The sequence below is a fragment of the Centrocercus urophasianus genome, unplaced genomic scaffold (genome assembly GCF_019232065.1).
Source record: "Centrocercus urophasianus isolate 14NV4802_14NV808 unplaced genomic scaffold, USGS_Curo_1.0 seq_36, whole genome shotgun sequence".
Classification (NCBI taxonomy): Eukaryota; Metazoa; Chordata; class Aves; order Galliformes; family Phasianidae; genus Centrocercus; species Centrocercus urophasianus.
Genome location: NW_024884933.1, coordinates 3,475,955 through 3,499,583, shown reverse-complemented (window position 1 = coordinate 3,499,583; position 23,629 = coordinate 3,475,955). Strand labels below are relative to the sequence as shown.

General features: G+C 42.6%; 1 protein-coding gene across 1 annotated transcript; it reads left to right on the top strand.

Moving 5' to 3' along the window:
- Positions 1–2,073: 2,073 nt before the first annotated feature.
- Positions 2,074–22,016, top strand: SLC25A33 (solute carrier family 25 member 33). Its single transcript, XM_042831657.1, has 8 exons — positions 2,074–2,170; positions 10,522–10,701; positions 14,720–14,797; positions 15,678–15,778; positions 17,601–17,667; positions 19,007–19,290; positions 20,088–20,715; positions 21,738–22,016. Exons 1-7 carry the CDS (start codon positions 2,121–2,123, stop codon positions 20,288–20,290), a joined length of 963 nt encoding a protein of 320 aa, XP_042687591.1. The 5' UTR covers positions 2,074–2,120; the 3' UTR covers positions 20,291–20,715; positions 21,738–22,016.
- The last annotated feature ends 1,613 nt before the right edge of the window (positions 22,017–23,629 follow it).

Sequence of the window (23,629 nt, the reverse complement as noted above, 5' to 3'; positions counted from 1 at the left end):
AAACAGATTTTCTTCTGTCCCTCAGGTCTGGCTTCCTGTTTCCATGCTGTAAACCTGCTCAGGCTTAACCAACCTAATTGATCTAGGAGCTGTTTTCCCAAGTGTGCTGGTGGGTTGGAAATAACCTCCTGCCACAGCACAACTCTCCACAGATGGGTGTTTGTGCACATGTGCGCACTGTGAGAAGGGCTGCTTTGTTTCTGTGGGACTGGGAACATAAAATTGCGGCTTGAGACTGGTTTTAATGCGGGGGGAGCTTTTCTTGGTTGGGCGTGTGGGGAAATGGTTGGCCAAGTTGTGTCCATGTGTATGTTTGTATGTGTGAGTGCTCCATGTGCGTGAATATGAGAGGCCAGTGCTCCCACAATTGCACCTTTGACATTTATGGGTACACGTAAAGAAAATAACACCCCAGCTTTCACTGTGTGTATATGTGTGCTTATGTGACTCCTTAGTTGTTTGCATGTGAATACGCACCACTTCTGTTTGATAGGAAGCCTTAGCAAAGAAGTACACAGAGCCAGTTGTGGTGGCACTGATGTTTTCAGGTGCCATGGATATGTTGTCTTAATGTGTATGCCTACCTGCATGCTTTTGTCAGTGTGATGAGGTCAGTGGTTTTATTGGCTGGAAAAAGGCACTTCAGACTATGTGGACCTCCAAATATCATGTGGCAGCCAAATGAATACTTCCACCAAACAAAAGAGAGATGTTAATGGACTCATCTGCCTCCTGGTGATCCTGCCAAGGTTGCCAGCTCTCTTCTGAATCATCTGCTTACCAGATTTTTCTATTCTTAGATGAATTTGCCTGATCTGCTGGGATTATACTTTAAAGAAAGCTCTTATCTCACCCTTTGACAGGCCTGGCTGCTTGAAATACTGACAGCAAATCCATGCCACTGTCTGGAGCTCTGGTCTATGTTCTACATTATCACAAAGAGTAGCTTTACAGGAGCTCGATGGCAGCTTAGGATCCTCAGGATTCCAGGTTGTGCCGGGGCCAGATATCCTGGGCAGTGACTTGGCTTCAGATGCTTAATGCTGTGTTCATTCCTTAGTCTCAGCAAACCCTTACACAGCCCACTAGATTAATTCTACTTCAGTGTGCCGTCACCCTTGAGCCACCACACAAGATCTCAGAGGTAGATGTTCTTTTTGGGCACCTCGGTGTTCATCACCATCACCTCACAAAGACACAGGAAGGTCTGAAGGACTGTCGTTGGAGACTGAGGTCCTCCCGAAAAGCACTGCCCCTACTGTGGACTGTGGTCTGCTCCATCTCTTGGTTTTAAGCCGTTTTTTCCTCCGATTAGGAAAGCCTGAGGATGTGCACACAGAGACTTTGAACTCCTGCATCGCTCAGCGTTGGGGCTGGAAGTTCAGTTTGTGCCAAGCCAGAGGCGTGAAGTTCATGTCTGGATCTCAATTGCAGTTCGGCTGTGTGTTCAGCTCGTTGTCACGGATAATAGAACATTTGTGTATACGGAAAAATGTGCAGACTTGGGGTCTTTTTGTAGATCTTAATCTTTTCTCCAGGATTTTAGCTTTCATGTAAAAAGCCAGACATTCCTAAATGTCCTGGCTGTGAAATTCACCCATAGCACATAAATTGATGGCTCCTATAGAGGAGCATAAATCACTGCACTGGGCCGGAGTTCTTCCACTGACTGCAGGGAACGAGAATTGAAAAAGCCTTGTGTCGTGTGCCCTTGAGTGTGCTAACCATCACCGCCAGGGCACAAATAGCCTCGGATCGGATCCAGGTGTGCCAAGGGCTGTGTGAAGCTGCAGGTTTTAAACACGTAAGTGGAAGTCGCGGCGGTTTTCTGCTCTTGGATCAGTGAAGCGGCGGAGGTGTTTCCTATGTCCTCACTGACTGTAAAACCAGAAGAGCCGTTTGCATCAACGGCCGCCGCCGCCACAACTGCGCGCGCGCAGAGAGCGGCGTGGGGGCGCTGTGAAGAACCGCCTCGCGGCCGGGAGTTGTTTCCCGCCCGACGCGTCGCGCGCGCTCGTGTGACGCGTCGAGCGCCGCCCGCCGGCGTCACGTGCGCGCGCCGCGACCCGGCTCTGCTGGCAGCGGCCGGCCGGGCAGCCGGAGCCCGAGGTGGCGGCGCTATGGCGGGCGGCCCGCAGGAGAACACGCTGCTGCATCTCTTCGCCGGCGGGTGAGTGTGGAGGTCTGCTCCCGAGGGGAGCTCGGCGGCTGTAAGAACTCCCGGCGCGCTGTGAGGGCGCGGTGCCTCGGCGGTCGGCTGCTTTTAATTCAAAACCTCGCTGGGCTGCTGGGCTGCTCTGCCGGCAGCGGGCGGCGCACCGTGATGCGCTGCGGGCGCTCGGATGGAGGGCTGGGTGTGGGAGCTGCGGCCCCTGGGCTCTGCCTTTTCCTGACCCGAAAAGGGCCCGTTCGGTGAGAAAGAAAGAAAGAAAGAAAGAAAGAAAGAAAGAAAGAGATAGAGAAGGCCTCGGTGTTACTGCACGACGGACCTGGCGTGCCGGGATGCTGCTGCTGCTTTGTCTTTGCTCTTTCAAGGGGTTGTGAGTTTGGTGTGTCGAGAGCCTGGGATGGAATAGACAGAAAAACACCCTGTGAGATGGCCTATCACGGTAATTTTAGCTGCAGTCTAGTGAAATCGTTATGATGTGTAAATTAAAAATAAAAAATCAAAGGTCTAGCAAGAAAATCCCACCCACCCACCTACTAGGAGTGTATATAGTAGGTCTGTCCGTGTCAAAAATCTTTTTTTTAATGGTTTAGGCTCACTGAGCAGTGGGATAGCTGTAGTGTTTGCCAGCTGACAAAGTTCAGAAGCCCACATGAAGCCTATTGTTAATCTGCTTAATAGCAGACATTGCTGCTTCTGTTGCTAAATGGAGAGAGAAGGTTGGCTGTGAAGCAGTAAGTTCATTTAATACAAATATTAAAGCCAACAAAGCCAAGTTTTTCAGACACACAGCCTTTCTTCTGCTGGCTAAAATGGTTGCATTGTTGTAAGTACTCTCTCCCTGTTGTTTTTCCATTCTCTGCTGGACCCTGTGCCAGAAACTGGACCTGGATGTGCCCATGCAGCCATTTGGGACAGAAACAATGCCTCTGCATAACTCCAGGTGTCCTCATGTAACTCCTTGCACAATAAATAAATTGGAATTGTAAACTCATTGGGGTTTTAAATTAGCACTGAATGTTCAACGTCTTCCTTATTTATTTTGTAACAGTCTCTGCTTTCCCTTAAGATCTTAATAAACATTTTATGTGCTATAGCTGGGAAATCATTACGTTCAGACTGGTTTCAGTAGAGCGTGGACGGAAAGAATAGAAGCACAACAGAGAATATCATCCTGGCCTCTTAGTTATAATAAGATTGATCCATTTTTAAAACAGTTCTGAAAGTGTGGCATGGAGGAGAGAGATGGTCTTTTGGGCATACAGGCCTTTACAGGTTAATTGGTGAAGCTGATTCTTGTTCTGAATGTGTTCAGGAGGCGCAGAAAAATGCACCATCATTTGTTTGGCTGTGATGTTACAGAAAGGACAGTGAGATAGCAAATGTAGTTTTCCTTGTACATCAGCTGATGCTAAGATGTTTGCCCTGTGCAGATAAGGGTATGAGTGTCTGTGCCCACCTGCTATCCCAACACGGTTCTGATCGGTTGCCCACATTTAATAATGCTGTTACCTCTGCTGTTCAAGTCAGAAATACAGACTTCTTAGGGCTCACTGGATGGAACAACAAACTGAACGTCAGCTTCAAACTGTCATACAGAACCTGCAGAACCGGGTTCTCTATGACAGATAAAATTATCTCCTCCTGTAGAAGAAAGTGTTGGAAGCTCAGACCGCATTATAAGTTGTGCAAGATGCTGAGCTTTGTTCCATGGTAAAATACTTTTCTGCAGGTGAAGTTAGAGGAGCTCATTCACTTAAGTAATTTTGAGATTCGCTGGTGGTATTACAGTAGCTTCTTGCAAAAATGAGTATGGGATGGTGTGTCAGATCTCAAGGAGATGCAGTGCAATTTCTTATGTGTGCACAAAAAAGGCAAGTCAGCGTACTTACAGATAGAAACAGTCATTGACTTCCTCTTGCTTGTTTTTCATTTTAAGATTTATAGTAATAACAGCAGGCCAAAAGCTCTTGGGATATTGATGGGAAGAGGACTGTGAGGGCAGAGAAGGTTTCAGAAGCAACAAACAGAATGATGCTTATGTTGTACAACAAATGCAAACTGCTTTCAAGTCTGGGTTCTTCCTTCCCTGCTGAAGTCAGTGGAGTTCTTGCTTATTTTTGTTTGGGGAAAACTTTGGCTCAGGCTTCAGCAGAGGTGACTTCATTTTGTCTTTCCAGCTGTAATAATATGGTTTGCTACAGGGATTTGCTAAGAAGTGATTTTTAAAGGCAGAGCAAAAGCTGAAGGAACTCCTTACTGTGATTTATTTTGTACAGGTACTGAGTGGTGTCTATTCCTGAACCTCAAGAAGAGGTTTTTTTTACTGAAACTGAAGGAACTGTTTCTATGAATAAAATCACATTTGTGACTTTTTTTCTGTTTGCTATTGAGGCTTGACTCTGTAACTCCTTTCTGCTACTGCTGTGAAAGGCAAACTGAGACACCAAGCAAAGCTTCCTTAAGCCACCTGGAAGGGACTGGAAGCGTACTTTGGGAAGGATTGTTAAGTGATTTGGTAAGGCTGACAATACCAGTAAATCTCAAACAAAATTACTGAAGTGAATGAGCTCCTCTAGCTTCACCTGCAAAAAAGTATTTTATCATGGAACAAAGCTCAGCATCTTGCACAACTTATAATACGTTTGTAGAATGGAGAGAAGCAACCTTGACCTGAAGCATGTATTTCTGTTATGCTGTGTATGTTATAACCCTTAAGCTGATAATGAGATTTGCTGTCTTTCAGCCCCTTATCTAGTTTAGGTTCTCATCTGCTTGATGTAATTCAGTAACAGATCATCACTGAGGAACACCAAGTGCTGGCAGCAATACACACACCTGATGACAGCTTTATTTGCTGGAGGTGCTGTGGATGCTTTATATCTCAAAACCATGAAGAACAGTCTGTATTGTTTTGAAGATGACTTTCCTATGGTTTCTGGGAATGCAGCACCTCACGTTTGCACTCTTGATGAAGCAGTACTGAATATCAAACATGCAGCCTGCTTCCCTGCTTGTGCTGTGCGTTTCATGCTAGGCCATGTGGCACACGTCAGAAAAACAGAATGAAATCCCTATCACAAACAAAATCATGGGGAAAATGGCTCATCTCAGTTTGCCTTCAAGGAAAGCAGATGCACTGGTGCTGCAGTGCTGTGCTTTGTGCTGATAGTGCCTCTGAATTTAGCTGAACAGAGTCCTGCATCCATCATAGGGGCCCAGTCAGTAGCACCAAATGCAATAATCTCTGCTCTTAATTAAGTTACTTGGCATCATCTATATCAGTTGTGCTAGTGGGTGCTGAGAGTTTATTTCAAATGCAAGTCATTGGTGTACTGGGGGTGGACTTTATAAAAATAGAAAGCTGCCAGCGAGAGAAAAGTTCAAATTGAGTTTTGAGATTTACATTCTTGGCGTGGCTTTTACACAGAATGTTTTCTTTTTATGGGGGGAAATAATTTTTCTGCAACTCATAATGCACAGCACATTGTATCTCCATAAGCACTCAGCCCTTGGCTTGAGGATATGAAACGTGCTCCTGTGTTTGTACGTCACAACTCAGAAATGTGTTTTACTGCTCCAATGGTAATGTATGCCTGGCTAATGTGTATCCAGAGGGAGTGTTTGTAGCCTGAAGTACAAACACTGTTTTTCTGGCAGTTTGCAATGGGCCCAAGCTGGTGCATTGTTGGGTGTCTCACACTGAAGGGATCTGTGTGTGTGATGCATGCAGAGCAGGGCTGGGAGCCCCTCGTGTGCTTGCTGTGTGACTTGTCAAAGGTAGCGTGCCCTGCGTTTGTTTCTGAGCAGGTCTTTTGACTGAAGGCAGGTTTAGAGATTGTTGGCCTTTTAGCAAGAGAGTAATGGTGGTGAACACCGCTCACATCTCTGGAACTGCAGTTCTGCATGGTGTCTCATTAAAAACCTCATCCTGATCGGAATTAAGGCTTAAATCTGCAATCGAGGCAACACCTCCATCTTCCCAAATCAAATGGATTTGGCTGCATATTCACAGCTGAATCTTTCAGGGTTAGGGCTGTTTATGTAGCTGAGAGAGGCTGGTGGTTGTTTTTCCTTCCCAGATGAAGGTATTTGGAACACTGTGGGAATACAAAGTGTTTTCTTTTATGCACAGCATGTTATTCAGCCATCTTTGTGGGAATAGAGCAACGCCAGGATTTAATGGAAACAAATTCCCATGTGGAGGAAAATCTGCTCATCTGAACAAGATGTCCAACACGTCACAGCCCCTAGTAGAACTGTCTGCTGCTTATTTATATTTGGGGCATGGTTTATGCATCCTGTTGGCATTCTGAGAATTGCTCCTTTAGATAATGCTTTTTTTCTTAAATGGCATGCAGGCAACATTCACTCTGATCTGTTAAAAGTGACGATGCAGATACTCATTCCCTGTGTTGAGTACCAAGGGATTACATATACATTCCCAGAGTACTCAAATATTCAAGTCTGCATAAATTAACTGGATTATCAGGCTAAAAGGATGAAATTCCAGAAGTGAGCCATGAAGAAAGAAGACAGCTGATGCAGGAGGGAACATGCCAGAGAGGCTCAAAAACGTTATGGCAAGATGTCACTGTAGTCTGAGCAGCTGGTGGGTCAGAAAAGGCAAATGGAATTTCAGTGTTGTGAATTTATGGGGTGTTACTATGAAAGTGTTGTTCTGGTGTTCATAAATGATGATAGAAAACACAGCAGCGTGGTGTTGGTAGATGAATTAGCTATTAAGGAAATGAAATTATTTTCATGGAACTCACTCAGACTTGCTGTTATTCGAGTGTTAATTATATACATTTATGTACTGAATATATGTAGTGGGGAGAGTGGCGGCGTGGATCTGCGAGAGGAACTCTCAGAACACTTTGTCCTTGCATTTAAAGGTCTGAGCTCTGGGGACATGAAAGGTTTTGCTGGAGGAACCATTCCTGGCCTGTTCCTCCCAAATCTGGGCTGAGGCATGTGAGTGACACGAGAAGCATCTAAAAAGGCAGGAGAAACAGAAGTGACGCCCACCAACAAAAGGCTTGTGTCCAAGCTCTCCTTCAGTACACAGGACGACCAGAGACCCAGCGAGGTCTCTGTGAACAACGTCATTCTTGATCCCGTGGCACACACCTAGTTCTGTAAACAGCTCTGTGACTTTATTCAACCATCAAATCTTAGTGGTCTGAAAGAGATGAAGGCAAAGCTCTTTCTTACAGGATTTGTCACTCTGAATGTGAGGATTTTCTCAATTTGGTTACGTTTTCCCTCCCTTCATCAGGGAAGAGGAGGAAGCAAGTTTCTTTAAAGTCCTTAAAGGAGAAACTCATTGAAGTATTGCTGTTAAATCAGATTGCCAGGCTTGGTCATGTCAGTTTATTCTTTTGGATAATTGTGTCTGAAGTGCACAGTGCTTGGAATCCAGGAGCCTCAACAGTATTGGCCAACAATTGTTAGTGTTTAATATAAGGCATTGAGCAAGCACCAGGTAATGCCTTTGTAAACTGGTGTGTATTTTTTTGCTGCATTTTTTTTGCCAGTCTTTACCATTTTCATGCTTAAAAGTGCTTCTCCTGTTAAAGTAGTTCACATACAGAAAATACATGTTAGTACCTCTATTAACGTCCTTTTGTAGTTCCCTGTTCCCAAACGTGCACACAGAGTTCTTGCTACTCTAGCAAGGAATTCTTTACATGCAAATCAAAGGATGGCATTAGGTTTTTTCTTCCTTTCCCTCTCATGGAGAATTACTTAAATCACAAATTGACATTAACATCAAAGAAAGTTAAGTTGTAGATTTGTGCTGCTTTCCAAGGGAAGTCTAAGCACAGGTTTTTGAAGGAATAACGTACTTAGATGCTTGTACAAACAAAGAAAATTCCTTGTCAATCTGTTCAGTTGTAGGAAATGCCTTTGGAAAAGAAAAAAACCAACAAAAACCTCTTAAGTCTTCCTAAATCCGAACGTGTTAGTTTAATAAAACTAAGTGTTCTTTTTAGTCATCCTCAGAATTATTTTTATCTGTCAGGTTTCAAAGAAGAGGCATTCAAAGATGATTGAGGAGCAGTGACAGAGCGAGGTGTTTGACCAGGAGCACTGATGAGAGTTGGGTGTTGTGCACTGCTGTGTTCCTGGTGTGCTTTTTGTGAGCCACGCTGCATGAAGATGAGCACGGCCTCTGCAGCAGAACAGGCAGCTCTAACGTGGCTCCCCAGGCTGTTGTAGCATAATATGAAGCTCAATGTGTTGTTTTGGTGTAACAACCTTCATTCAGCCTGTTTGCTAGCTTGGGGAATTTCCAACTTTAGCTCCCCTGTTTCCTATTGCGTGGCAGTAGTGATGAGCAGCAATTATATTCAGGACTAGTTTCATATTGGGGATTTTTATAGCTCTTTGATGCTTCTTTGGTATCACCTTTGATAGGTGATAGAAGTAATGGCTGCTGGTGGTTTTCCATCACTGTACTGGAACATTCAGATATCATCCCAGTCTCAGTAAGAAACTGATGTGTGATCCTCAGTGGCAACTTTAGCCTGCCGTCCTGGGAAAGGTGTAACAAGAGGGTTTGGAACCTTTTTTGTGCAGTGTAGTACAGAACATTGAACTCATTGTGTGAAGCTCTGCAGTAAAAAATAGTCAGCCCTGGGTAATGTAAAAAGAGTGTGTCTGGAAATCCTCAACCCTGATTCAGGTGTGTTTATTTCCTAATATGCCTTGAAATCTATTTTTTATGATAGAGCTCTGTGTCAGGAGTGTGAACTAGGTGAGTTTGTAGCAACAGATTGAAAAGCTTCCAGCCACCAGCAGTTTCTGTATTATTATCTGGTTACAGAGAGAAATCGTAGGTTAAAGAAAGGTGTTGAAAAAGCCCTAGAACAAGAAAAACATGGAGTGAGACAGTGCTAAGAGCAGGATAACAGCAGTTAAAAACTATATCACATGAAACTATTCTTCGGAAATGTGGGCAAACCGAGTTAAATGCCCTTATTAAAACCATGATTTGAATTGTTTCTGCCATCTACTGAATTTATTTTCAGGTGGATGCCTTTCAAGTAAGAGGACTTTATGCCAGGTGGGATTTTTTTTTCTTTTCTTTTGTATATATAAAATAACGTGGATGTAGCACAGTGGCTCCCTGACCACCTTCTGTTCAAGGAAAATCTCCCTTGGAGTGGCCTCCATTCACTGAGTCACAGGCTGCAGTCTCCAGGAGTATGCTCAGTTCAGAGGTGTGTCACTGATACTGCCATCAAGCAGCCTTGTAACTCCTCAGCATTAAGTTTCCAACTCAACAGCTGTTATCATAGAGCAGGCTGGGCAAGGTGGATGTGATGCACTCCAGATCACTGACTCTCCTTATCTTGGAGAAATTTGACCTTCCTTTCAGAAGTTGCCTTGGAAAATGTCTGGCTGCTGCTTAGAGTGCAGCCTGAGCCATCTCCTCTGCCTTTCCATCCCCTTGCCCAGAGACATCCTGGTTTCTCACTCAGTTTCTCAGCTTGGATGTCTCAGAAAGAATGGGAGGTGCTGGAACAGGCTGCCCAGACAGGTGGTGGGGTCACCATCCCTGGAGGTGTTTAAGGAAAGGGCAGATTTGGCCCTGAGGGACCTGATGCACTGGGCAGTATTGGTGGTAGGTGGCAGTTGGTCTTTTTCAACCTTAGTGATTTTACGATTCTATAATCCGCGTGTAATCAGTGCATGTGTAATATTCCTGTGGGAATTCTAATTAATTCTCTTTAGTAGCCTGAAGAACAGCAGCCTCCCCTGTTCCCACCCTCCCTCGCATCCTTGCAGCTTCACCACACCAGAGAAGTTGATAGCCATTGTTTTTAAGGGAACCTAACTTGCAGTAGAGAGCTGTTGTAATCATAACTGTTGAAATGGTGGAGGATTATATTTGCTGCGTACAGTTTCTTAATTCCCAGTCGCTTGTTCTCAGCTGCCAGCTTCCTGCTTCCCATAGGAAAAATCCATCCAAGGATATGTCAGTGTTAGGACAGCCACCTCTGAAACATGGCACCTCTGACGTTTTTACAGGCAGGATTCCAGCAGATGATCAGTCATGGATTTTTGTTGGAGTTGGGAATTGTTTTTGCGTTTCACCCTTCCAACCTCATCACTACATGGGATCATCATAAGTGTTTCTCAGCCTTCTCTCCCCTCCCACAAGGCTTGGGAACAGTCTCCCTTGCCTGGTGTGGAAACAGCTCTGCTTCTGTTAGTTTATCCACAGTGTGGAGCAATTGGAGTCAGTTATGCAGTTTTTTATTTATGCTCTGTGCTCTTGTGTCTTGCTATATCTGTGCAGCCACATTTTACTGACTGTCTTCTATTTAAATTGTGTTTTACAGATGTGGAGGAACGGTTGGTGCCATCTTTACTTGTCCCTTAGAAGTAATAAAGACTAGGCTCCAATCTTCAAAACTGGCCTTTCGGACTGTCTATTACCCACAAGTCCAGCTGGGGACCATCAGTGGTGAAGGAATGGTCAGGCCAACATCTGTTTCACCTGGGCTCCTTAGCGTTCTTAAGTGAGTACTGTTCCTCTGGTCCTTCAGTGTTAATTGACACCAGTGATCTGAGTTTCAATTCCTCGGTTCAAACAAGGAATGCAGATTTTGCTCCAGGCTTGCACTGCAGGGATACATGTCAGTTAGGCAGTAGAAAGATAAATTATTCTTTTAAAAATACATGAAGTTCCTGAGTGTTCCTTTAAGCTTCCACAGGATTTTATTGCTAGCACTCAGAAGCACATTGATTTGGGTAAGTGTCTGGGAGTATTATTTTTAATCTGCTTTTGAGATTTTTGTAGTTATTATATTCTAGGAGTCAATGCACACTGCATACTCCAAGCTTTGTGTTCAATGTGCTTTAGCTTGAAGGAACTACCAGAAAATATTCTAGGGGAAAAAAGCCTTTTTTTTGTTTCCTTTTTCTTTTTTTTTTTTTCTTTTCCAATAACAGGAAGACTTTGAGCAACAGAACAGGTAATCCTTTCTAGCTGAGGCCAATTCTTGGCACAGTGGTTGAAGGACTGAATGAACTATGCACTCTGTCTTTCCTGGAGCCATTCCCAGTCTTCTCTGAGTAGCTGGAATGATACTTTTACTGTTGCTGCCCATGCTATTTAACAGGTTGATGAAGTAAAGTTTTGATTTCTCTCTCTTTGGAGCCTCGTTTAAAGGTGAGAGTCTGTAGCCTTTCCTCCTCCTTAATGGGCCAGTGTTGTAATGAGATTTCTGATTCTCTGTGTTTTGTGATGCATATCAGTCACTGATCCATTTTCAAAATTGATTCTACTTGAGTGCTAATTTGAACTAGATGACCCCCAGAATTCTCTGATCCCTTATATTATTGGGAGGAGCTGTTGACTGCATTGAGAGTGGGGAGGCCTTGCTGAAATCAGAGAGCTGGGCAATCACCAACCACAGGAAGTTTAAAAAGAGCGAGTGCTGGATTCAGCACATAAGAAGGGGCAGCCCTGTCTATACATACAGTGCTGGAAGGCCACAGTGTGGTTTCTCTGGAGCCTTCTTTCTCCAGGCTGAAAAAGCCCAGCCTGTCTTTGTAGGAGAGGTGCTCCAGCCCTCCTGTGGAGCTGCTCCAAAAGATTTTATACATCTTTTTTGTTCATAGGGCACAGTACTTCAAACAGGGCCTCAAGGGTAGAGAGGGACAACCATCACCCTCAACCTGTCGGGCACCCCTCTTGATGCAGCCCAGGAGTTGGCTGCATGCTGCAGTTGGCCTTCTGTGCCACAGTGCACGCTGCTGACTCGTGTTCAATTTATCATCTATCAGGAGCCCCAAGTCCTTTTTAGCAGGGCTGCTCAGAGAGTTCCCCTAGTGTGTATGCATATGTGGAATTGCCCTGACTAAAGTGTAGCACCTTGGCTTCCTTGAGCCTCATTAAAATCACAAGGATTCATCTCTCGAGCTTGTTCAGGTCCCTTTAGATGGAATGCCTTCCTTCTGTATCAGCTGTGCCTCTCAGCCTGGTGTCATCCACAAACCTGATGAAGGTGCACTCAATCACATCATCTGTGTCTGATAAAGATGTTTAAAAGTACCGGTCCAAAGACAGACCCTGGGGCACAGCACTTGCCACCAGCCTCCACCTGGACCCAGAGCCATTGATCACAACCCAAAGTTATGGTTCAGACATCATGCAGTGCATCGAGTTTATTTGGATCATTGAGCACATCACAGGGTAGAGCAGGATGGTCCTGCTTAGATCAGGTAATAGAAATGCCAAAGAAAATACTGACTAGCAAAACAAGTTGAATGATTTATGTAAGGCCAACACACTTGGCAGGTTGCCTGAGGAGAAGCTGCACAGTTATGTAACAGTACAGTGCTAACTCAAATTCTCTGCAGAGCTAGATGCTTAGAGTCATTCTGGGACTTGAGTTTCTGTTATAAACAGAGCTTCTTTCCCATGCCAAACACTTTGTATTCAGAGGTGAATCTACAGCAATTCGTGACCAAAAGTATAACTCAGTGCCAATTGCCTTCGGTTTTCTTCTTTCCCTTTCTACTGTTTCACCTTGCAGCACTGGTCTAAAGACAGCTGTTACTAAAGGAAGTAATAATTTAAACATATGAGGCTGTTAATTTATTTCCTTTTCCCATCTTTCTCTAAGATTTCCCTTTTAGGGAAAGAAGAGATGGGTTAAAATTAGGTCAACCTTTTAATGTATTTATTAAGCTCATTAAATTTGGTTGACAAATCTTGATTTCATTTCACCCCAGAATTTCTGTGGTGACTATGATCTTGATTTCATTTTGCTTGAGGAATTGCTCAGCTGCATGTATCACACCATGTTTTTGACCTATTTAGTCCAGAGGATTAAGAAGTGAGAATGAAATAATCATGCAGTCTGTCATTCCCTTGCTGACAGTGTCTGTGAAGCACAGATAATGCTATTGATTGTGATCTTTCTGATGAAACACAAACGTATGAAGAAAGAGGAGTAAGTCAGATCTCTTATATCCTTTCTGAATCCTGACCATACATACATGGCTGAACTGGATGTGACTTGGATCCTCTGTTTTAGGAAAACTGTATGGCTGAGGAAGCAGCCCTTCAGAGTCCTGCACATAAAATCGTTCTAGAAGACTTAAAGATGCTGAATATGAAAGCTCCTTAGCTGCTGTAAATAGAAGAAAAGTAGGTACTCAGGAGGACAGGTTAAGCCTGCTGCTGTATAGAAAGCACTCCAGAAGGTCGGGCTGTTTTTGTCTAATCCCTTTAAGATTCTCATGAGTCACCCCAGCTGGAAGCTGCAGTCGTGACTGCTAAATGACAAAGAAGGAGTAGTTGGTGGATCTGTCTCCTTGGAGACACTCAGCTCTGGAGTTTACACAGAAAGTTCTACTCCACTGCAGAAATAAAAAACATTTCAGGAGCTCCTATGTATCTTCTGCCTAATGAGCTTGTTTTTGGAATCCGCAGGGGACATTCCCAACAGTGCTAATGACCTAGAAAGCAAACGGAGAATTGGACAGTACAAACAGATGCACGTGAACTTCCCCTGGGACCTGGTGCTATCTGGATTTTATTGCATGGTTTTCACGTGATGAGCCTTTATTTCAGTTGAGGTCTACTGCAGCAGGCTGTGCACTCAGCCCCTGTGATTACTGGACCACATCTGGCTCTCGCTGGTGAATAGTTGGCTATTTACCAGTGTTTGGGTGTTAATTCAATCCTTCTGAATATGTGCTCTGTTAATTGGGCAAATAATTGTGTAAAAGTAAGTCTTTTTCACCTGAGCAAGCGTGGAGCTTGACAGCTGGACTATCATAGAAGCTCTAGCTGAAAATGCCTTCCAAGATGTGGGGAAAAATGGATGAAAATGGCTTTGGAAACTTGGGCTGTAGCAATTGCAGAACTACAGGAAAACATTATTGAATTGTTATCCTGCTTTACACCTGGTCATGAAATCTGGTGACACACAAGGGTAGTTCTGTAGTTTGTGGCATCCTTTGGAGTCTTGCTATGAACTCTTTTGAATGCCCTCAAAACCAGATCAGTTACTCTGAACTACGTGGGGGAGCAGCTTGTAGAAGGGTGCAGCATTCAACTTCCACTGGGAAAAAGTGACTAATTGTGAAAGGGGAAAGAGTGCTGGTGGTTTTAAATTTTTCGTGCCTCTGTTCAGGCAACAGACTCCTAAACTGCTTAAGTTTCCTGGATACAGAGAATGACAAAAGTATTCTTTGTTCTTCAGTCAATTAGAATTGGATTCTCTGTGAAACTATGAAGTTCAATTCCTTTCAGCTTTCAAAAATGGAAACTGTAACCTTCTGTCATACGACTCGCATTCGCCTGCAGTGCCCTGAAGTCTTACAGCACAGTGGTCTTTATTCAGCAGTGTATAATTCTGCTAATTTTCTTATAATTCTTTTGTACAGTTGTGAACTTACTAGTTTTCAAACTAACATTGATTTCTTCAGCACAGTTCTTTTGACTGATTGTCTGCCAGAATAAGAAGCGTAACTTTTAACCTAAATACTACCCTTTTTTTCTCTGTTTGCTTTTATTTTAAGGTCAATTCTGGAAAAAGAAGGACCAAGGTCACTCTTCCGAGGTCTGGGTCCAAACTTGGTTGGAGTTGCACCATCGAGGTAAATAGTTAAGCTGTTGCCAAAAAGCACATTTAAAGCATCAACCCAAACATTGCAGCCCGTTTGCGATATAGAAGAATAGGTCATAAAATTATCCCATCCATAAACTGCTTTGCAAAGCATCAGACTGCATAGCTTTCATGTCAACAAATAATTCTAAAAATCATCCTTACACTTGTATAGCACTGACTTTCGCTTACGTGTATCAGTAACTAATGCATTTAGTACCTGTTTCTAGTCAATATTCATATTCTCTTCTTAAAAGGATGGAATACTATGAAAGTCAGTACTGTTTTTTCTAACAATGAAACCTCAGTTTGTCATTTTTTGACTTCTGTAAACTTCTGTATGTGTGTCTTAGCTGCTTGTTGTGATCTGTGCTTTCTGTTATCAGTGGAACTTTGTTCATGATGCTATCCTCAAAAAAATAATTAGGAGGGGGGAATATTTTAATGTATTACTAGAAGTGTGTGAAACTGCTTTTAGTTAAATCCAGGGCTAAGTGCTGCCAAGGCAACTATAGCTCTGACCAAATGTAGGGAAAACAGAGGCTCAGAGTGGGATGTTACAGTCCCAAGGGTACAAAATGTATTAAATGCCAGGGTTGGCATTAGTATCCAGTCTAACTTGCTTTAACAAAACCATGTTGCTTCACATCACAGGCTTGGTATGAAATTAAGATCTTTCTACCCTGTGGGTGTCGAGTCAGATAGTGGCACCTTAGAGGAAAAAAGCTTGTATTCCTGCAGATGGACACATCATACAGAGGCCCCTTTTTAGAGAGTCCTGTTTTTTCTAGAGGAGGTAATACTGTAATGTACCTAACTTGATGTCATGTGTATTATTGCTTTTGTTCTGTTCTTTGTTTGTTTTTCCACAGAGCTGTCTACTTTGCGTGCTACTCCAAAGCCAAAGAGCGATTTAATGGCATTTTTGTACCCAACAGCAACATTGTGCATGTCTGTTCTGCAGGTTCTGCAGGTACGTGTTTGCAGTTCACTTTCCATATGGTCTGCAGCAATACTCCAGCATCTGGTCCCTTAGCAGTACCTGCCATGCTTGTGTTGGTGTCTGCATGGCTCTGAGATGCACCTTAATTTTTTGAAGTATGTATTCCAAGCTGTTACCAATACAAGACTTGTTCTCAGTAGCTAGAAAATGAATGGAGGTTATCATTAAGATAGGGCCTGGACTCTCAGTCTGTCAGTACGGGCTAATAGATAATTCCTGACTGGGGTCTGTGAATAATTGTGACATCTGTACAAGTACAGGCTTATAGATCCAGAAAACGTTGGTATAGAGGATCTACTTTCTAGGAAATATATCCAGCAATCATCTCCATACAAGGGTGAGATCAGGAGATGTAACTGAGATTGTGGAACAACAGTATGTATAAGGTGTTCTTAATGAGCCAAAGTTCAGAGACTAAATAAAATCTGTGAGTCTGGAAACATCTCGTTCTCTCACAAACAGACAGGAGTGCTTGGCAGGATTGCTTTGGAGACTGTTAAGGAACACTCTGAGGAGTTTAAATTGGTGTTTCATAACACTACTAAAAAGGGGTAAATTTGTTCTTCTTAGCACCTAGTTTGAGTAACCACCTATCTCTGCAATCTAAAGTTTGTAGCAAAGTTGTTGCACGTGTTTGTGCCAACCCACCAATTGCCAATGCAGTCATACAGTCCTACTCTGTTGGCACAGTGCTTTCTGTAGGTAAAGTGCCCTTGTGAATAAGTTATGGCAGTGTTATTTATTGATTTAAACTTGTGTGGTTTGGCCAAGTTTAGCATTGAGGAAGGGTTTTAGGAATTGCTGGAGCCAATGAAACTGATAGAAACACATGCTTGAATGTCTTTCTAATTGGAGACTTTCAGTAAGAACATTGTAGAACCATGTGCCAGGTGCTACAGCTACAGAACTGTGAGTAGTGGCATGACCTGATGCTCACCTCTAAAGGACAGGGACCCTTTCAGTGCTAGTGAAATATTCTAACATCAGCTTTTGGGGGAAGCCAGGGATAGACTTCACAGAGCTCCATCCCAGGAGTTTGCTAGCTCTTGGCTTACCTTGTTTGCAGAGGAGCTGTTTTACTGTTCGATGCTTCGTAATGTTTCTGAATTCTTTGCAAGTGAGAATAAACTTTTATTCCAAACAAAATGCTATAAGAATATTTCTGAACAGTTTAAAGCAAAAGTTAATAGACATCAGCAAACCTTTGATACTGCTTTAGCCAAATTATTTTGGCTTGTTGTATTTTTTTCCTCCCAGGATAAGGAAATAGCCTGTTCTTATTGGAAGAATACTGCAAAACAGCTCCACTAATTCAAGTGTCAGTCAGCAGAGTGATCATTAAAAATGTTTGCCAGACTGACCCCATAGCTGTGGGTGGATTCAGTTGATGAGGTAGCTCAATGGCACCACCTAGAGCCTTGGGGAAAACAAGACACTAATAAATGCATGTTTTCCCTGTCTATTTTTGTAAAACCCAGTCAGTAAGTAAGCTGTCTTGCCTACAGCATTGTTTAGAAACATGAAGTACATAGGTGCAGAAAGAAAAGAGCCCTTAAGGCCATTGACTGATGCCTTCTGGAGCTTTCTTAATATAAGATAGTTCTCTGGCCGGAGACAGATTAGAAGCTACACACCTGTATGTTGTCTGAAACCTCTGCAGCTGGTAACTAGAACTGTCACTGCACAGTGTGTATAGTTCATTTAGATAGTTCATTTCATATAGTTCACTTGCTTGAACTGTGTGGACTGCCTAAATTCAGCTATGCTTCTGTTTTTCTTTCCACTTTTTCAGCCTTTATCACAAATACCCTGATGAATCCTATATGGATGGTGAAAACCAGAATGCAACTGGAACGGAAGTAAGTAACTGAAGGAGATGGGATGCTGCTAAATGGCTAAGGGAGCCTCTGGAAAACTCTGAGCATCTTAGATGTTTTTTTCTGATAGCTGTTTAGACTTTGGTAGATCTTGCCTTATTTCCCCAGTTCTCACTTTCATCTTTGAAGCTACCATCCTGGTCATGCTGGATGTTTAGGTTTTGGGTGTTGGGTTAATCTGTTTCACAGCTTCTATAGAGGGATGTGGAATTTGCCTCCAGCCTGAGTTAGATTCAGGTTTTGGTTCCACTGTAAAATTCCAGTAAATTTAGATACAGCATTAATTTGCCCTCAGATCCTGCTTTAAAAAGTCTTCTGAACCTCAGGGGTTGGTGTTGAGGCTCAATACATCAGTGACTGAAGTGCTCTGAATGAGCAGTAATAGAGACTGCGGAAAGGTCAGGGGAGCCCACGTGGGGAGCCAAACGTGGCTCACAGTCCTTGTCCCACTTGGCAACACCCCTTGTGCTGGCCCTAGACCATACGGGCACATGTATTACAGCAACACACTGAGGCTGCTGATACACAGTTAAGTAGCTGTAAGCAGAGTGATGTTTTTTAAATTCTAATGAAGCAGGATTTGTTTCATTTCATAAAACGTTCCAGAGGCAGCAAGAATCTGTTGCAGTGGTTTAATGTTCTCATACTCCCTTCAGCATTGTATCACGGTTAACCGTAGCTCCTGAAGGCAGAGGGGGAATTGGGCACTAATATCTTCCAGTTGGGTGATTCATGGTCACTGGTGGATATTGAAGCAATGAGGGATTCAGGTAATAAAGTGACTCGTTAGAATGGAAATTCTTTCCTGCAAGGATGTCTTATGTGAAATAAGCAAGATCCTTTAAGACACCATCACTTATAAATAATTTATAAGCCTCAATTCCAGCACTTCACAGGGTGTCACCTTTGAGCAGAATGCTGCCTTGTTAAAATGAAAGACTGTTTCTCGTGTGGGAGATTTATGTATCTTGGCCTGCTGAAGGTATCTTTAAGTGGAATTAGTAGTGTAATGTAAAGCAGTGTCTCTTCAGTACTTATTGTCTTTTAAAGCACTGATGTGAACTGTCACAGACTAGTTAGAGCTGGAGCTGTAAGAATTATTACATGTATGTATGAATTTGCAGAGCCAAGTGTGGATTCTCAGCATGACAGTCCTGCTCCACACAGCTTTCTTAGAAGATTTTTGAAGTAAAACTTGTTAGAGAACCATTCTGTAGTTCTGAAAAGTATTGAAAGCCATCAGTTTTTTTTGTTGTTGTTTGTTTCAACCTTTATTCTCATTCTGGGCTCATTATGTTTTCTGTGTTGTTGTTGTTTGTAGAGTCAGAGGTTCAAAACCAATGAATGCTCTGCAGTGTGCTAGATACGTGTACCAGATGGAAGGTATCCGTGGTTTTTATAGAGGATTGACTGCCTCCTATGCTGGGATTTCTGAGACCATTATCTGCTTTGCTATTTATGAAAGTTTAAAAAAGCACTTAAAAGAAGTCCAGCTGCCCTCCTCTTCTTCTAACGGAACTGAAAGGAGCTCCACAAACTTCTTTGGACTGATGTTTGCTGCTGCTGTTTCCAAGGGCTGTGCCTCTTGTATTGCTTATCCACATGGTATGTTAACTTTTCCACTTGTGACTGCAGAACAGCTGTTGCCTCCAATGCAAGGCAAACAATTAGTTTTATGCTTGTGAAATTCCTGTCTGTTCAAACGACCTGTGCGTGTTACTGTGGCATGTGCATGTGCACTGAGATTTTTAGTACTGTTCTTATTATTCCTGCCTAGCTATGTAGTCACTAGCATTTCCTCATTTCAGAGCTACTCCAAAAAAAGCTGAGTGCCTGTTGCATCCATTCTCACTAGTAGCCTCATCTATATGAGTCCCAACTGCTTTTAGAAGCTTTTATACATTTAGTTTATATGCGGACTGAATAATAGTGTTGTGTGGTATTTGGAAGTAATTAAGTATTTAGAAGAATAAATAGGTGAATAAATAAGTGAAGGTTTCTGATTATCAGAATTTGTATCTGAAGTAATACAGACTCAGAAAAGGGTGCGTGCATGCAAATCGGGGGGTGGGAAGCACTCAGTGGGTAAGGAGTGGTGTTTCTGGAGAAACCAGTGAGTGTCACTGTGGTTTTATAGAGCAGTACTGGCTACGTGAGTATCAGTGAAGTGTTTCATTTTGTAGCAGCTTGACCAAGCAAATAATCCATTTTTTCTACATGGAAGGGCACCCCTCTTTAACATTCTTCTTGCCTAAAGGACAAAGCAGGCGGGATTTCACGTCTGAAAGCCCTGGCTAGCAGGCAATGGGTGCAGGGAAGTTTTAACTTCTTTTTGGATCTTGGCACGTTTCAGGGATGTGTAAGTCTTGTTAACCTTGGGCTCTTGTTTTACTTTTCTGCAGAGGTCATACGGACACGGCTGCGAGAAGAAGGCACTAAGTACAAGGCCTTCATTCAGACAGCACGGCTGGTAGCACGTGAGGAAGGCTACCTCGCCTTCTATAGAGGACTTTTTGCCCAGCTCATCCGGCAGATACCAAACACAGCCATTGTGTTGTCCACTTACGAGTTAATTGTGTATCTGTTAGAAGACCGTGCAAAGTAGCAGAGCCACGACTGCTGTTACTGACTGCAGACCAATTTCTTCGTTGAACAAACAGTCCTTAATGACTGACGCAGGTTGCATTGTTGGTGGAAGAACTGCAAGTCTGTGATCACCTGCTGAATGTTTTCCTTTTGGATTCATGCTTTCTGAAAGGTTTTGAGTCATTAACGTTAATAGTTAATTATAACTTTTTTTTAACTTAATGATAATTAAGCAGCTACTAAATTAAATTACACTATTTAATTTAAGTATATGTTTGTCCTTTTTCCTTAAGCACAGCCATTGTGGTCAAGGAATGTACCTCATACCATCAAGTGGTCTCTTGGACTGATGTTCATTAAACTGTATTAAAACTGAAGAACTGGCTTGGAATTTTGAAACTTAGTCTTCCTACCACTACAGTTGTATCATCTTTTAGCACTAAAGTAAGCTTATGTCCAGATAACTTTGAGAGGTCTTCTACTTTATTTGTGGTACATCACCTCTTGCTGTGCAAACATTCTGCAGCGTTCAAGAGGCACACCAGAATCTGTTAAAAAAGCCACTTACACTGGTAACATTTGCAAAATAAGATTTTGAAGTGGGAAGCTCTTCAGTAAAATGTCCTCAGTTACAGCACTGTGCATCTGTGCACCAGTGTTTGCAGACTGACCTGTCCTAACTGCTTTTGGAACTTGCTTTTGTGAATGGCTGAGAGCATAAGGACAGTCAGTGTCTGAGGCATGGCCACCCTGTAGAAATTCCATGAGATGTGCTACCTTCGTTGTGTATCCTGACCTCAGCCTTTTTCTACTGCGGAGCTGTTTTTTGTGTTTTTCAATGCTGGGGTCCTGGAAAGTAGAAGAGAGGATAAGATAGGTCTCAAGTACGACAATCTTTGAATGCAGTTCTGGATTCTGCTTTGCAGTACGACATTCAGGAATAAATCCCTCATTATTTGATGTCTTTGTAGAGCAGCAGTAGTGGAACTGAGGTAGTCTGTTATCTCATGGTCATGTCGCTGGAGTTAGCACCAAAAAGCCACAAAACCTGTGTAGATATTTTCTTTATCACTATTTGATTTCTTAGAGAATGAAATAAGAAGGATCTGCCAGACTTGTGCAACAGTGCTACGTTTCACATTAATACACTATCTACCCATCCCCCTCCAAAAACACAATATTGAAGGGGAACTCTTCAACACTACTCATGATACAGTTCTTACCTTTCACTTATAAATAAAATATCCTAGAGTTGATCCAATTGGCCCTCTCATGAACATTAATTTCAGTAATTTAATTTCAGTAATACCTTTACTGCTTGTGTTGCAGTAGTAACTTGTGATTAAAAGATAGTCTGCATAATTCCCCAGACAGCAGGATAAAATATTTTAGAACTTAAATAAGATCTGTGTTTTGCTTTGGTTACTCTGTGCTCTCCTATTCATTAGTGTCATTTGCTTTGACAGCTGAAACAAACACTGCAGCCTTTGAGCCCGGCTTCATTCTTCCCTGCTGCTGAACAGAACAGTAAGCTTCTCATGATCTGAGCAGGTGTTGAGCTCTTGAGCATAAGCAAATGTTCATGGACATCTTTGACTTCAAGGAGCACATACAGCAGAGATGTTTTTTGGACTTGGAAGGATCATGCAAAGCATTAAGAAACAGCCTGTTAGTGAGTAGGGTTGTCTTTTGTGAGAGAAAGCTTTCAGGTTAATATTTGCAGAAATACAATGGATTCAAACCTAGCTGGTGACTGGTACTTGATGTCATGTTTGACATCAGTGTGATGGAGGAGCACAGTACAAGTGATAGAATGTCTGTGTGCCTCATTATGAGGCAAAACAGTGCAAAAATAGCTGATTTCTATTATGTTTCACTGAAAAGAACATATCATACCCTTAAGCTAAAATAAGAAACAGTTGAGTAACTAAAAACTGACATGGAGATGATGCCATCTTTAATGGAGATGATGAGCAGTGAAAGCTTTAGTCTCTCTCTAGATGTCAAAACTGTCACACAGTACTGTTTCTATTTTTAAGAACCAGGACACTTGTGCTGCTGCTCTGAAACTTCTGAGGTTTGCTTTCTTGAATTAGTATTCCTGTGCAGTCACAGCACTCTGGCTCTCTTAGAGTTAGTCACATGTGTAGACTGCTATTATCCAAGAATGGGGGAACTAAATGATACTGCACAGGGGTTTGGGACTTAGAGAAAGTGAGTAGGATTTTGCTTCAGCTCGTTCTGGTGGGAAAAGAGGAATTCTGGATTTTTGTAGTTGTTCTTTAAGCTGTACTGCTAGCTGTGACAAAATTAGTCTTAATTTGCTGGAGCAGAGCAGGCAACCAGGACTAAGTCAGTTCCTATTCATAAACGAGCAGTTAAATTGAAATTGAAAGCATGTTGCTGCAATAATGAGCTCCTCAGGTTGGTTATTTTAACTTTGGAAACATTCTTTTGTTTTTTGAAGCTGTAGACAATCTTCCCAAAATCCTTATGCTAAAAGACTTAGTGCCTTCCTTTGGCCAACCATGGTTGCCTGGACATTCCTCAGAATTATCTGTTCACTGACTGTTGTGATGCTTCTTGTATTGTGATTGTGCCCCTTGTCAGCATTTATAATTATTTTTGCAGGAGTTCTTTATTAGTTCCTTTAAGAAGGAAACTCTTGGTAAACAATGCATTTATGGTTGGACTGATAATACAGATACAGTCAGTAGGAAGGGAGGGCCTTCTGCAGAAAGAATAGACAAGCCTTTGAGTGCAGAAGGCTTGGAGTTCCTGCAGAAAGACTTGATGTGCCAAATGACTGGGTTGCACTTCCTCCTTCATTTGGTCTTATAAAACAGTCCCTAAATAATTCAGCTAAACAATGGAAGAAAGATGAAAAAAATTGCATCCCTCTCCCATTTATCAAGAGGAAATAGTCACTGTTTATCCCATATTCCATATAATTCATTCCCATGTATAAGTGTGTGGAGATAGAAATGAGTTTAAGATCCCAACCACACTTAAGCTTAGAAGCAGAGGTTATTTGCAGCACAGCATTTGTCTGTGATGAGCTTTTCCTTTGCAATTAAACAGCTGAACTCAGTTCTAAACTTCTGCTCAGTTTTAGCTTTTTAAAAACAATGTTGGCACAACTTGGTTTGCCCACATTTTAAGCTTTTTTATTGGTTGCACTGAAGGGTTTTTTTGTTTGTTTTCTTTAACCAGGAAAACAGCTGTGCAGTCTGAGGCAGGATCAATCTCATGCCTCTTACCTTCATGTAAAAGCAGGGCATGATTGTCAAGGCATCTTCTAGTTCTGTAAGAACAGTGACTCCCATCTGGATGTGCTGAGAGGGGCAGAGCTGAAACA

What these genes read in the sequence shown, in the direction of transcription:
- SLC25A33 (XM_042831657.1), top strand. Translation starts at nt 2,121, where the DNA reads ATGGCGGGCGGCCCGCAGGAGAACACGCTGCTGCATCTCTTCGCCGGC. An exon ending in CTGCATCTCTTCGCCGGCGG is followed by an intron (nt 2,171 to 10,521) that starts GTGAGTGTGGAG and finishes TGTGTTTTACAG; the next exon opens with ATGTGGAGGAACGGTTGGTG. An exon ending in AGAATGCAACTGGAACGGAA is followed by an intron (nt 17,668 to 19,006) that starts GTAAGTAACTGA and finishes TGTTGTTTGTAG; the next exon opens with AGTCAGAGGTTCAAAACCAA.